Source organism: Cantharellus anzutake (genome assembly GCF_015039405.1).
Source record: "Cantharellus anzutake strain C23 chromosome Unknown EI90scaffold_1, whole genome shotgun sequence".
NCBI lineage: Eukaryota > Fungi > Basidiomycota > Agaricomycetes > Cantharellales > Hydnaceae > Cantharellus > Cantharellus anzutake.
In genome coordinates, this window is record NW_024066951.1 from 3,124,596 (window position 1) to 3,134,793 (window position 10,198).

At 49.6% G+C, this 10,198-nt stretch overlaps 2 protein-coding genes across 2 annotated transcripts; one reads left to right on the top strand and one right to left on the bottom strand.

Annotated features, from left to right (window-relative positions):
- Nucleotides 1–4,869: 4,869 nt before the first annotated feature.
- EI90DRAFT_3011052 (uncharacterized protein) lies at nt 4,870–5,994 on the top strand (the record flags this gene model as incomplete). Its single annotated transcript, XM_039056435.1, has 1 exon — nt 4,870–5,994. One exon carries the CDS (start codon nt 4,870–4,872, stop codon nt 5,992–5,994), a length of 1,125 nt encoding a protein of 374 aa, XP_038924194.1.
- Nucleotides 5,995–8,396: 2,402 nt separating this feature from the next.
- Nucleotides 8,397–9,858, bottom strand: EI90DRAFT_66839 (uncharacterized protein). The gene is made up of 5 exons (XM_039067930.1): nt 9,152–9,858; nt 8,947–9,092; nt 8,751–8,889; nt 8,622–8,692; nt 8,397–8,567 (listed from the first exon to the last, which is right to left on the bottom strand). Exons 1-5 carry the CDS (start codon nt 9,725–9,727, stop codon nt 8,543–8,545), a joined length of 957 nt encoding a protein of 318 aa, XP_038924195.1. The 5' UTR covers nt 9,728–9,858; the 3' UTR covers nt 8,397–8,542.
- Nucleotides 9,859–10,198: the final 340 nt, after the last annotated feature.

The following is a 10,198-nucleotide window of genomic DNA, read 5'->3' on the forward strand; positions in this document are numbered from 1 at the left end:
TCGACCTACGTCTTGAGAATCGATTGCTCGAAGGGATAACCGCCCTAACCCGAGAGACTCGAATCCCGATCCTTCCCCTTCTAGTGTGGTACCGTATAGCGCCGGAGGGCCACAGTCAATTCCGCGGATGCCAACTTTCACGATGCCAGTCAATCCTATGTGGGTGGTGGACAGCAACACCAACACTGCCATGCCTGCCTTCATCGTCAACCTGGCAGCTCCTCCAATGACTGTTCATCCTCCTCCTACGAGCCGGCCCTACCCCCCGCCCGTGCAGTACCCGGGATCGGATCTGTACCCATCCTCCTCCGGTGGGGCTCAGTACGATTCCCTCCATCCGGATTCCTATCACGAGCGTTCGAGAAGCCGGTCGCCCTGGAGAGACGACCTGCAGAGATACACCCCTCAGGGACCACGTCATGGTCGTTAGGAGACTGGGGGGCGATGTTACAGATACGGAGTCTCCAATGACCATATCCGTCGAATGGTCAAAGACTTCCCCTCTCTATCGTTCCTCCCCTCTTTCTCCCTTCCGCCCTCTATCCCGATACCCTATCCTCCTTACCCGTTCTACCCCTTTCCCCCCCCTCATGCAAAGCTTTCCCCATTGGGGTTTTGGTGCTGGCCAAGGTTATTTGTGTTTCACGGGATTTCCCACAACCTTACCATTTGTAGATAGTCATGCGTCTTGTATGGAAACCGCCGAAGGTGGTTCCCGCTAACTAACAACTGCTCTACAACTGTCTCGTGTACCGTCTTCTGTAACAACCCTCCCTGTGACTCAACTGAACCCGTGTGACTGTACAACTCTCAATATGTCTTATAAGTCTGGTTATATCGAGTCCTCTAATGGCCCTCGCCACGAGAACTTGAGGTCGAGAGTCGAAGACTCTCAACATGTGTATCGTCCTATCGAATCTGTACCCTATGGGTCCTCATCACTCCGCTCTCCCCCCAGTACTCAACATACGACGTCACCTCACGATCATGGAGATCGTGAATACTTTGAGGCCCACCTTCCCATGATGCCAGCACATTCGCTACGCGAATGCCAAGTCACCGCCCATCCACCATCTGTTTCCTTTGCCAGTCATCATGTTTCCCCACCAACAGTACGTTCCCTTTGGGAACGCCAAGTCACCGAAGGCCCTACTAGTCAGTCCTCATTGCACGCTTATGACATCAACCCGCTACCGGTACGTTTGCACTGCGAACGCCAAGTACCCGATGGCAACTATACGAAGTTCTCACCCATCTCACAAGTCGTGACCTCGCACACGGTACACTCCATTGAGGAGCGCCAAGTACCCATGGTTGACCCATCCATCCTGGCATCTCTGACTACCTACCATCAATCCCTTAATAGCTCACTACATCACCAATCGTGATCGATGGGAATTCGATCATCCACCCCCAGGCAAGACTGGGATCACTCATCGATTACATATCCTGTTATGGTACAGACCAGATATGACCTCACTCATCCCACTATAAGAACGGATCGAGGAATGGGGAATTTCCCCCATCCCCATAACAATCACCCCCTGCCTCCCTTTGAGTGCTCCATGGGCTATGGCAACCCTAATGCACCACACACACGTCGCCGTAGGAGTCAAGGATGCTATCGACGCTGCCCACCAGAACCCAGCCCCAAAAGACTTCAAGAAGGCAGACACGCCTCCCGACGATCCCCCATCCAGCACCTAGAAGAACGGCGTCACCATCCCCTTGGTCAACTCCCATGGTGCCACCCATCCAGAAGGTTGCACCACCCGCTGATAGTCTCACTAGACTAAGTGAGATGCCCATAGCCATAGTACCAGCACCAAAGATTCCACTTGCAAGGGATTTTATCATCAAGAAGTTAGAGAGGGTTATCAGCACCGTACCCAAGGACCCCACTACATCTGTCTGACAATAGAGAGAGAGACCTACCCCCCCCCCCAGACCTGAGTTGCGAGTCTAGATCAATAGACCCGTTACAAGTCTGGTGGTCCTTACAAGGGGGGTACACTTCTCTTGTCATCACGCAAGTTTCACACTGTTCATTCGTTTGAAAAACTTATCATTCGCTGTGGATATCAAGTATTGTTGGTTGCAGACACAGAAAAACAAGACTAGTATAAGCCCAGGAATCCAAGTGGGATCCATACACATTAGACGCACACACTCGCTGCAATTGTCCACTCCTGGAGGATCTCAAGAAGAGGCACAGGAGTCCGTGTTTGGGATCTACGAGTTACGGATCTGCACGGTTTGCACAAGTTTGCCCAAATCTATCGTGATTGTTGTCTCCTGGCAGACCTCAAGACGAGGTACAGGAGTCTGTTTTATTTGTTGGTCAAGTCACTCCCTCCTGGTGGATCTCAAGACGAGGCACAGGAGCCTGTTTTTCAGGTGTTTTCCACACATTTACTCGCATTCTACTTGTATTTGACTTCAAGTTATTCTCATTCATTCACGTTCATTCATTCCCCATTGCCGGACATCAAGAGGCATAGGGATTCACGATAACATTATCATATCGGGCCCAGAGTCGCCCGGACGTTCTAGAAGCCCACTCCCGAGTTTTTACTTTCAGGTTGATCTTTTGCATGGATCCAAGTCTTGCCATTGTAGCGCCCATGTTTTATGCGCCCATGCCGATGCCCCACAACCCAGATGCACCCCGATTCAGAGGCAAATGGATTGTCAAGTTCCTTAACAAATACGAGTCACTGGCTGATGCAGCACTTTTCACAGAAGCTCATAAATGCGATTTTCTGACCACTTACTGCACTGACAAGGAAGTGAGGTTTATTTCCACGCTGGACAGATTCAAGAACCCAAATTGGGTGTCACTCAAGAAAGACCTGCTGGACTTTTATGGTGTTGACAAAGAACAGCCTCGATATCGCATGAAGGATCTCCACAACTTCGTAGAGAAAGGTTGCAAAATGAAGACTGGCGATGTAACGGGTCTATCGCCTAGACTCGAGACAGAGAGAAGGGGGAGGGTGGTAGTGTGCACAGGTGTGGTTCGTGAGGCCGGGTCTTGGTCCGTGGGCGCTACTGAGTCTGCAAAAACCTCAAACAAACACTCACCTACGTCTCTCTTGGACATCAAGGCTGAGTATTATGATGTGAGGGGTCTTAGACGTGAGCAACTAGCTCAGAGGGGGCGTTAGGGTCGTGGATGGCGTCTTTGCCACTTGGATGCAACTTCTGCTTGTCCCTTCACGGGTCTATTCAATACTAACTTGTTATGTACAAGCTGTTATCTAGTTTATATATGTTTGAAATGGAATGAATGGACTGGGGGAATGTAAACGGGCCGTTAGGCAACCGTAAATGATGAATATCCAACTGGGAACAAAGAAACAATAAAAGAAATATGAATGAATGGGGGATATATCATAACGGGTCCGAAATGGGAAATGTAAAAGTTAACTCCGCAACGCTTCGCCACAGCGCCCGCCTATCCTCCCTTCAGCAACCTCCTCGTCTCCAGCTTTCCAACGAGCCCCTATTCGTCCCATTTGGTGCAGTAGTTGTTGAGATGTGGCCATTGACAGGTGCTGTCAAGACCACGTGAGACTCTACTCCGTGCTGAACCATCCAGGCATGGGATTGCCATTCTGGGAAATGCTCCGGGGGTGAAGAAGGAAGGTAGAGCATCACTATCGGGTGGAAAAACGGCTGGGTTGTATGTGTAGGTATGGAGATCTGGAGAGGGGGTGAAATTGGCGGCGTGGTTGGGCGTGGGAATTTTGCTTGGGGTTGTCGGGAATGATGGGGAAAATAGGGAAAAATAAGGAATGAGTTTGTGGAGTGTTGGATAGTAATAGAATGAGTATCGGGAGCGTCAGCGGATATGTAGTGTGTGTTAGGGACCAAATTCCGCAGAATCCGACTTTTTGCGGTACATGGAGTTGTCCCCACAACAGCGACCAGCTTAACCGATATTTGCGCAAGTTTAGTGCTATTTCCAAGTCCTTAGATGCACAGGGTGCCCTCACCGTCGTTGAGCGCAATGTGTTGTTTTTCCATGGATTTCCGTCGAAGTTTAGAAAAGAGATCAAGTTTGACCTGCAAGTTCAAAGCCTGTGGCTTGATTTGACTCAGCCCCCCAGCATGCACGATGTTATTGCAGCGGCGAGGGCCATGCTGCAAGATGCCCACGATCACAAAAGAGCTAGCTCCTATTCATCGATGTCCGATGTGCGGACCAGTGTACATGTCGCTTCACCAGTACTTTCGACGCAGTCCACAGTCCAGAGTGATTTCGTGCCCGAGTTCGATGCAGAGACAAGTGCCAGTGGCTCGATGCTAGATCAGATGGACCAGCACCAATCTGAAGCATGCGAAGCGCAGAGCGCCTACGGAACCAAGATCATTATGTCCGGAGATTATGTGGCTGAGCCCGAATTTGATGATGCAAGCCTAGAGGCAAGTGCCTGTGACAGTGCAAGTTGTTCCGAGGTGCTAGAGCTCAATGATCAAGAGCTAAGGCCTAGCAGCCTCAAACCTGTCTCAGAACCCGACGTTCTTGAAGATCAAGTCTGCCAGACCTTAGAGCCGGCTGCGATCTACTCAGTGCCTCCAGACAAAGCCGGAGAGCCTCAGCCAACGAAAATAGTCAATGATGTCTTTGATTCAGACTCGCATTCTGATAACAAGAACTTTTGCGAAACACCCCATGATGTACCTAGCCTTGACTTGGATTCGTGCCGTGACAACGAAAGTCCCCATGAGACAGTTTATGAGTGCTTCGATCTGGACTCATATTTCGGTGATGGTACTGATAGTGAACCGGGTGATGACTACGATCCTGACTGGGAGTCGTACATTGAGAAAGCTAAAGGCACGGAATTGAGCCACAGATCAGAGATGCCAAGTGTCGCCGAGTCCGGCATGGAGATGAGCTCCTGCGATGCCCTTACCAGTTCCTCTGTATTGCCAGAGCCTGATGACAAAGAGCTGAGGCCTAACGGCCTTGAGTATGTCTATGAACGCAACTCCTTCGCTGAAGACCTAGGTCCCTCAAAGCAAGTGCCTACCAAGCCACTAGATCAATGCCTGTCCAAAACACTCACAACACCCAGTGCTGCTGAGGCGAAGTCGATTGCCATACCACTGAGTTATGAGTCCGAGCAAGAGCTTGACGATGCAAGCTACTTTGACGTACTAGAGCATAGCTATAAAGAGCTTAAGCCTAGGGGCCTTGAATGCACATTGGAATCTGAGATTCTCATGCAAGACCTCATTTGCCCATATGAAGTCAAAGAGCCTCAGTCAATGGAGGCGATCGGATTTTATGACGAGTTTCACCTGGCCAAGTACAGCGAATCTTGCCGCAAAAGTTCTGAGCACAAGTCAGATGTGTTCAGGTTGAAATTTGAGTTAGAAACGTCGCCTATGTCCAAGGATGCGACTGTACTGCCATCTAGCGGAGACTACTACCTTACATATGCGCGAGGAGAGCGTGTCTCAGAACAGGCAATGGCAACAGATGTCTTATGTCGAAGTAAGGTCGAGCCTATGTCCCCCAGCATGAGCCCATGCCACAACGTGTTTATTCCCAAACTGTTGTTACTGGTTGAACATCTCATCCCAGCCAAGGCAACCAGAGTAGTGCCGGCCATATCACTTGATCAAGATTATGCCAAGTTACCCCCGCATGCGCTGATCCTTACGCCAGAGATGTGCAGATCCAACCAGCCGAGGCTTAGTGATAGCCAAAATCCTATTTCACATAGTGCTCCATGCCACTCAAAACCAGCCATAGCAGTCGGCCATGTCAAGTGCCCAGCTGGGACACGCTGCGAGCATTCCGCTGAGCCCCAAGCCGAACCTCTGTCCAGAGCCAAGTCTGAGTTGGACCAGTTACTTAATGACTTAGAGTCGTTCATCATTGAAGACCGTAACGACGCTGAGACCCCCATTGAGCTTGGGGATGCCAAGTCATCGAGTCCAGAGGTGACTCGCGCCCTCCACTTGAAATCTGGCCATTGACCGCTGTCATTGCCAGGAGTGTAGGTTGTGGCATAAGATGGACCCAATGCCTCAAGTGCGGACTTCCAAAAGATGGATGGTCATATTTCGCTGTTGCTTCCAAGAATGTCCAGCTGGAATTGTTTCTGCACGGTGTCAGGCTTCCTTGCAACCTTCCCATACTTGTCCTTCCTTGGTACCAAGAGTGTAACCATGATGCAGATTGGTTTGAAGTGTTCGCTAAGCTCGCTTCCTCTGTCGTCTTCTTCATTGGCCATCTCTCCCAGTTGAAAATTGGTTTGCATGTTGGGGAGGGGGGGGAAGTCAGGCAGGGCAGATGGACATTCTCAACAATCCTACCCCTTCTTCTACTTCATTTTCTATTGGAAATGGCGAGTCACCGGAGATATCCGGGACATATGTGGAGGATGTGACTAAGCGCTTGCATAAATGCCATGCATAGGAAGCTCCGGATTGCCGATGCATAGTATAAATATGGGTGCTTTAGCACCGTATGTTCTTTAGTCACAGTTTCTCTTCTCACTTCTATCTTACATCTGTGCTACGAGTGAGCCGCTGGGAACTGGGTTGCCTTATCTGGAACGCCATTTACAACATTTTCCATTATTTTGTTCCGCATTTGTTGCTACCCAGATCTCACTAATGCTCAAAAGTACTAGTCCTCTTTGAAATTCATGATCTCCCTAATCGGTACTTCCCACTGTCTGACACCTCTCTCATGTATGTAAGGTATGCGCTGTGACCACCTGAAGGCCCCTAGACCCAGTGTGCATACCGCAACAATGACTTCAACTCACAAGCAGCCCCTCCCAGGCTCTGCTGACACGAATGACAGGAAGCAGAGCACTTTCCCCTTTAGGGACTCAATGCTATCGGTACGTAATTGATTGCACACACTTCTTTTTGCTGATTCGGGTCAAACAGGGTTTTCGCTTGCTCAACTTTTCTCTACTATTTCGGTTTTTGCTGTAATTGTACTTGTTGCCTACCACAAACTGATGCTAGATAATGCTACAGTTGTGTGTGAAGTAGTGGAAGGAAAGGCTAAGGTAGGGGCAGAAAGTTTTATAGTTTATTTTCTTGTATGTACATCGAGAAATATATATGTGCTTTCCAGACGTGGATTGGACAAGAAATCAATGTAGTATATTATCAGCCACTACCAAATCCCCATCATTTCCCGGCCCCAACCATTGTAAAGTGACGCTCAATCTGCCAGCAGACAGAACCAATATCCGCTGTGGGAAATTGCGTGGAAATCCGGTTATCCCTGCCATTTCCACAGTGGAAATTTTTGGCTTAAATGCAGTGAATGTTTTCAAAGTTCCATGCAGGGCCAATTGCCAGCAGCCATCAGATGCATCAACTGCACTGTGGCAGCATGGTGGCCAACTCCAGGCCATGCAGTAGCATGGGAGTGAAGTCAGCAAGAAGTCATTTAGATCGGAGATTTGGAGCAGAAGTGAGCATACCATCTGTCCCAATCCTAGTGTCCAACTAAGAGTTCTCTTGGAATTGGTAGTTGATTTGCCTCAGATCAAGACAGTAGCGACCCCCTTAAGTAAAGACAGGCCAGATAAATTTCCACCCTTACTGTCTCCCTTGGAGCCTGCCCTGGTGTTGTCCGACAGCATGGAAGAAGGCACCCTTGAAGTTTGGTGACTTTCCGATGTTTTAGTGTTCTTGGAGAACTTTCCCATAATTTTCTTTACCAGAGACAGGCATGATAAACTTTTGCCTCCTTGGTGTTTCCCCTGGTATCATCCAACAAAGGCCCAAGAGAGGGCACCCTTAAAGGTCGGTGACCCTGCAATGATCTTAATTTTCTCAGGAAGAGGCATATCGTGGTGGCAGTTGAACAGTTCAACACATTGCTAAATCATGAAGTATGGGGCATGACCTGTTAGCGAGTAGAATAAAACTAAGAATATGGCAGATGCAGGAATCTACGCGCTCCCTTTAACTTCCGCGCAGGGGCGACATCCGGAACAAAAACACACAAAGGGGCTAGACCCATGTATATTTGCAGAGGTCGAAACAGCGTTAGGTGAGCAACCATTGCCATAGCACAAGGCCCGGGTTGTTGTCATCTTCACAAGATGGTCAGTTGCAGGAAGCACTTGATAGTTACATTCAAACAACAATATTCATGAGCAGAAATGTTCAGCCTCGTGCATGACGCGCCTTTTAAAATCTGAAGAGTGTCCAAGCCTCCGCTTACGAGCATGAATAGCACCTCCAGCTGGAGTAGTATCATGTGAGCAGCTGACTAGAAGTATGTAGTCCAACGCTAATTTCCCCGGGCTCCGGGACCTTCCCGGAAAGGGTATTTCTAAGGTCTTCGGCAAAAAAAAAAAACAACTCGGGCCGAGTCGCGATTAGATGGTCACGCGATCGCTGGGTAAAAATGGAGCAAAACGAAAATAACCCGGAACCCTGGCCGCGATGAGATCCCAACTGTGGCCTAGCTTCTCCTTCCAGGGTTTCGTCGTGTTTCTGTGCCTGGGATTAGTCAGAATCTACAATTTTCACGCCGCTGGATGGGCAATTACCTTGATTTGCCCATGAAGCCGCTAAAGTATTGATTAACTTAGGAGTTCAAGAGAGCAGGGAATTGCATGCACCACACCTCAAACTGAATTTGGACATCTTTTTGCATACTTATCATTCCTATATGGACCTGAATTGCTTGCGAAGCCTGCATCCGTGTAGATGACATTTAGCATATCGCGTATGCTTTGTAGAAGGTTACTTACTTGGAAGGCTGCCACGGCGCCGCGTATCCTCTCCCCAGCCAGGCGAACATCCCCTTCGATTTTGTCACGATTTGCCCACAGGTAGGCAGGGTTTTTGTCTAGATACGATTGCAATGGTGCGGTGGTCGCAGCGATTTCACTGAAGATACGGTCAGATTGTCCCGACGCTGAGAAGCAGTCAGAGGCGTAAACATACGTTGATACAGCCTCGATAGCCCTAGAAATCCCGTGAGGAACAGGATCCTTGGCACCATATTGCTTGAGAGGCTCCGATATTGAGTGAACAAATAATTCGATGTTGTGCTGGAGTTGACGAATCGCATCAGCGTTTGCTCCGAATCTCTGTGGCAGCCAAGGTTGTGAGTATGATGTTCCCATAAACCCGCTTTAGCAGAACGCACCTCTAATTGGCTAACAACTTCAAGGAAACCACCGATCACACTTTTGAGGCCAGGAACAGGGACACCATCTAGGCTCGCATGCACGACACGAAGCACGCTCAGAACACCGTTCCGGATGGATCCGGCACCTGTGCCGCTCCCGATGCCTCCCTTGGCATCACCTCTGGTGTCAACCGCAGGCGACGGCCAGTGTGTAGTGGAAGGCGCTCTCGAAGCTCGATGGCTTTTCCACGATCTGGGTCTCTTTGAAAACATCCCCTTAATCCCTTTTGCCAAAGACAGGCCGGATAAATTTCCACCCTTATTGTCTCCCTTGGAGTCTGCCCTGATGTCGTCCGGCGGCGTGGAAGGGGGCGCCCTTGAAGCTCGGTGACCTCCCAATGTTTTGGCGCCCTTAGAGAATTTCCCCGTAATTTTCTTTACCAAAGACAGGCATGATAAACTTTTGCCTCCTTTGGCATTTCCCCTGGTATCGTCCGACAAATGCCCGAGATGAGGCGCCCTTGAAGGTTGGTGACCCTGCAATAATTTGGCTTTCTTCGAGAAAGTTTCCTTAATTTTCTCAGCAAGAGACATGTCGTGGCGGTGGTCGAGCAAGACTGACAGTACGTTGCTTGATCACGAAGTAAGCGCACAGCCCTGAAATCCTCTAATTCCCACACAACAAGCGCCCCTTCTGTCATTCAGTATGAGGGGCCAGAATGCATGTGTTCGAGATAACCTGACACATTGTAGCTTGGGTTTCATGAACGGAAGGTCAATGAATGGGGAACCGTCACCAACCACATTATCTATCTCTCTGTACGAACTGAAATATCGGGCCTGTCCACTGCCATCGATCAATTTGGTGACTCCGAAGTGTGATGGGAACAAGGAGGCAGCCAGATGTTGCAGATGTTGGAGTGGGAGAGCGACCAGGTACTGTGCGGCTTGTCAGGGAGCAGGGAGCAGGAGCAGGGGACAATCATCAACAGACCTAGCGTGGTCTTACTCCTGATCACCGCACCGTCCACAGCCACTATTACGCTTCGACCACCGGCCCGACCA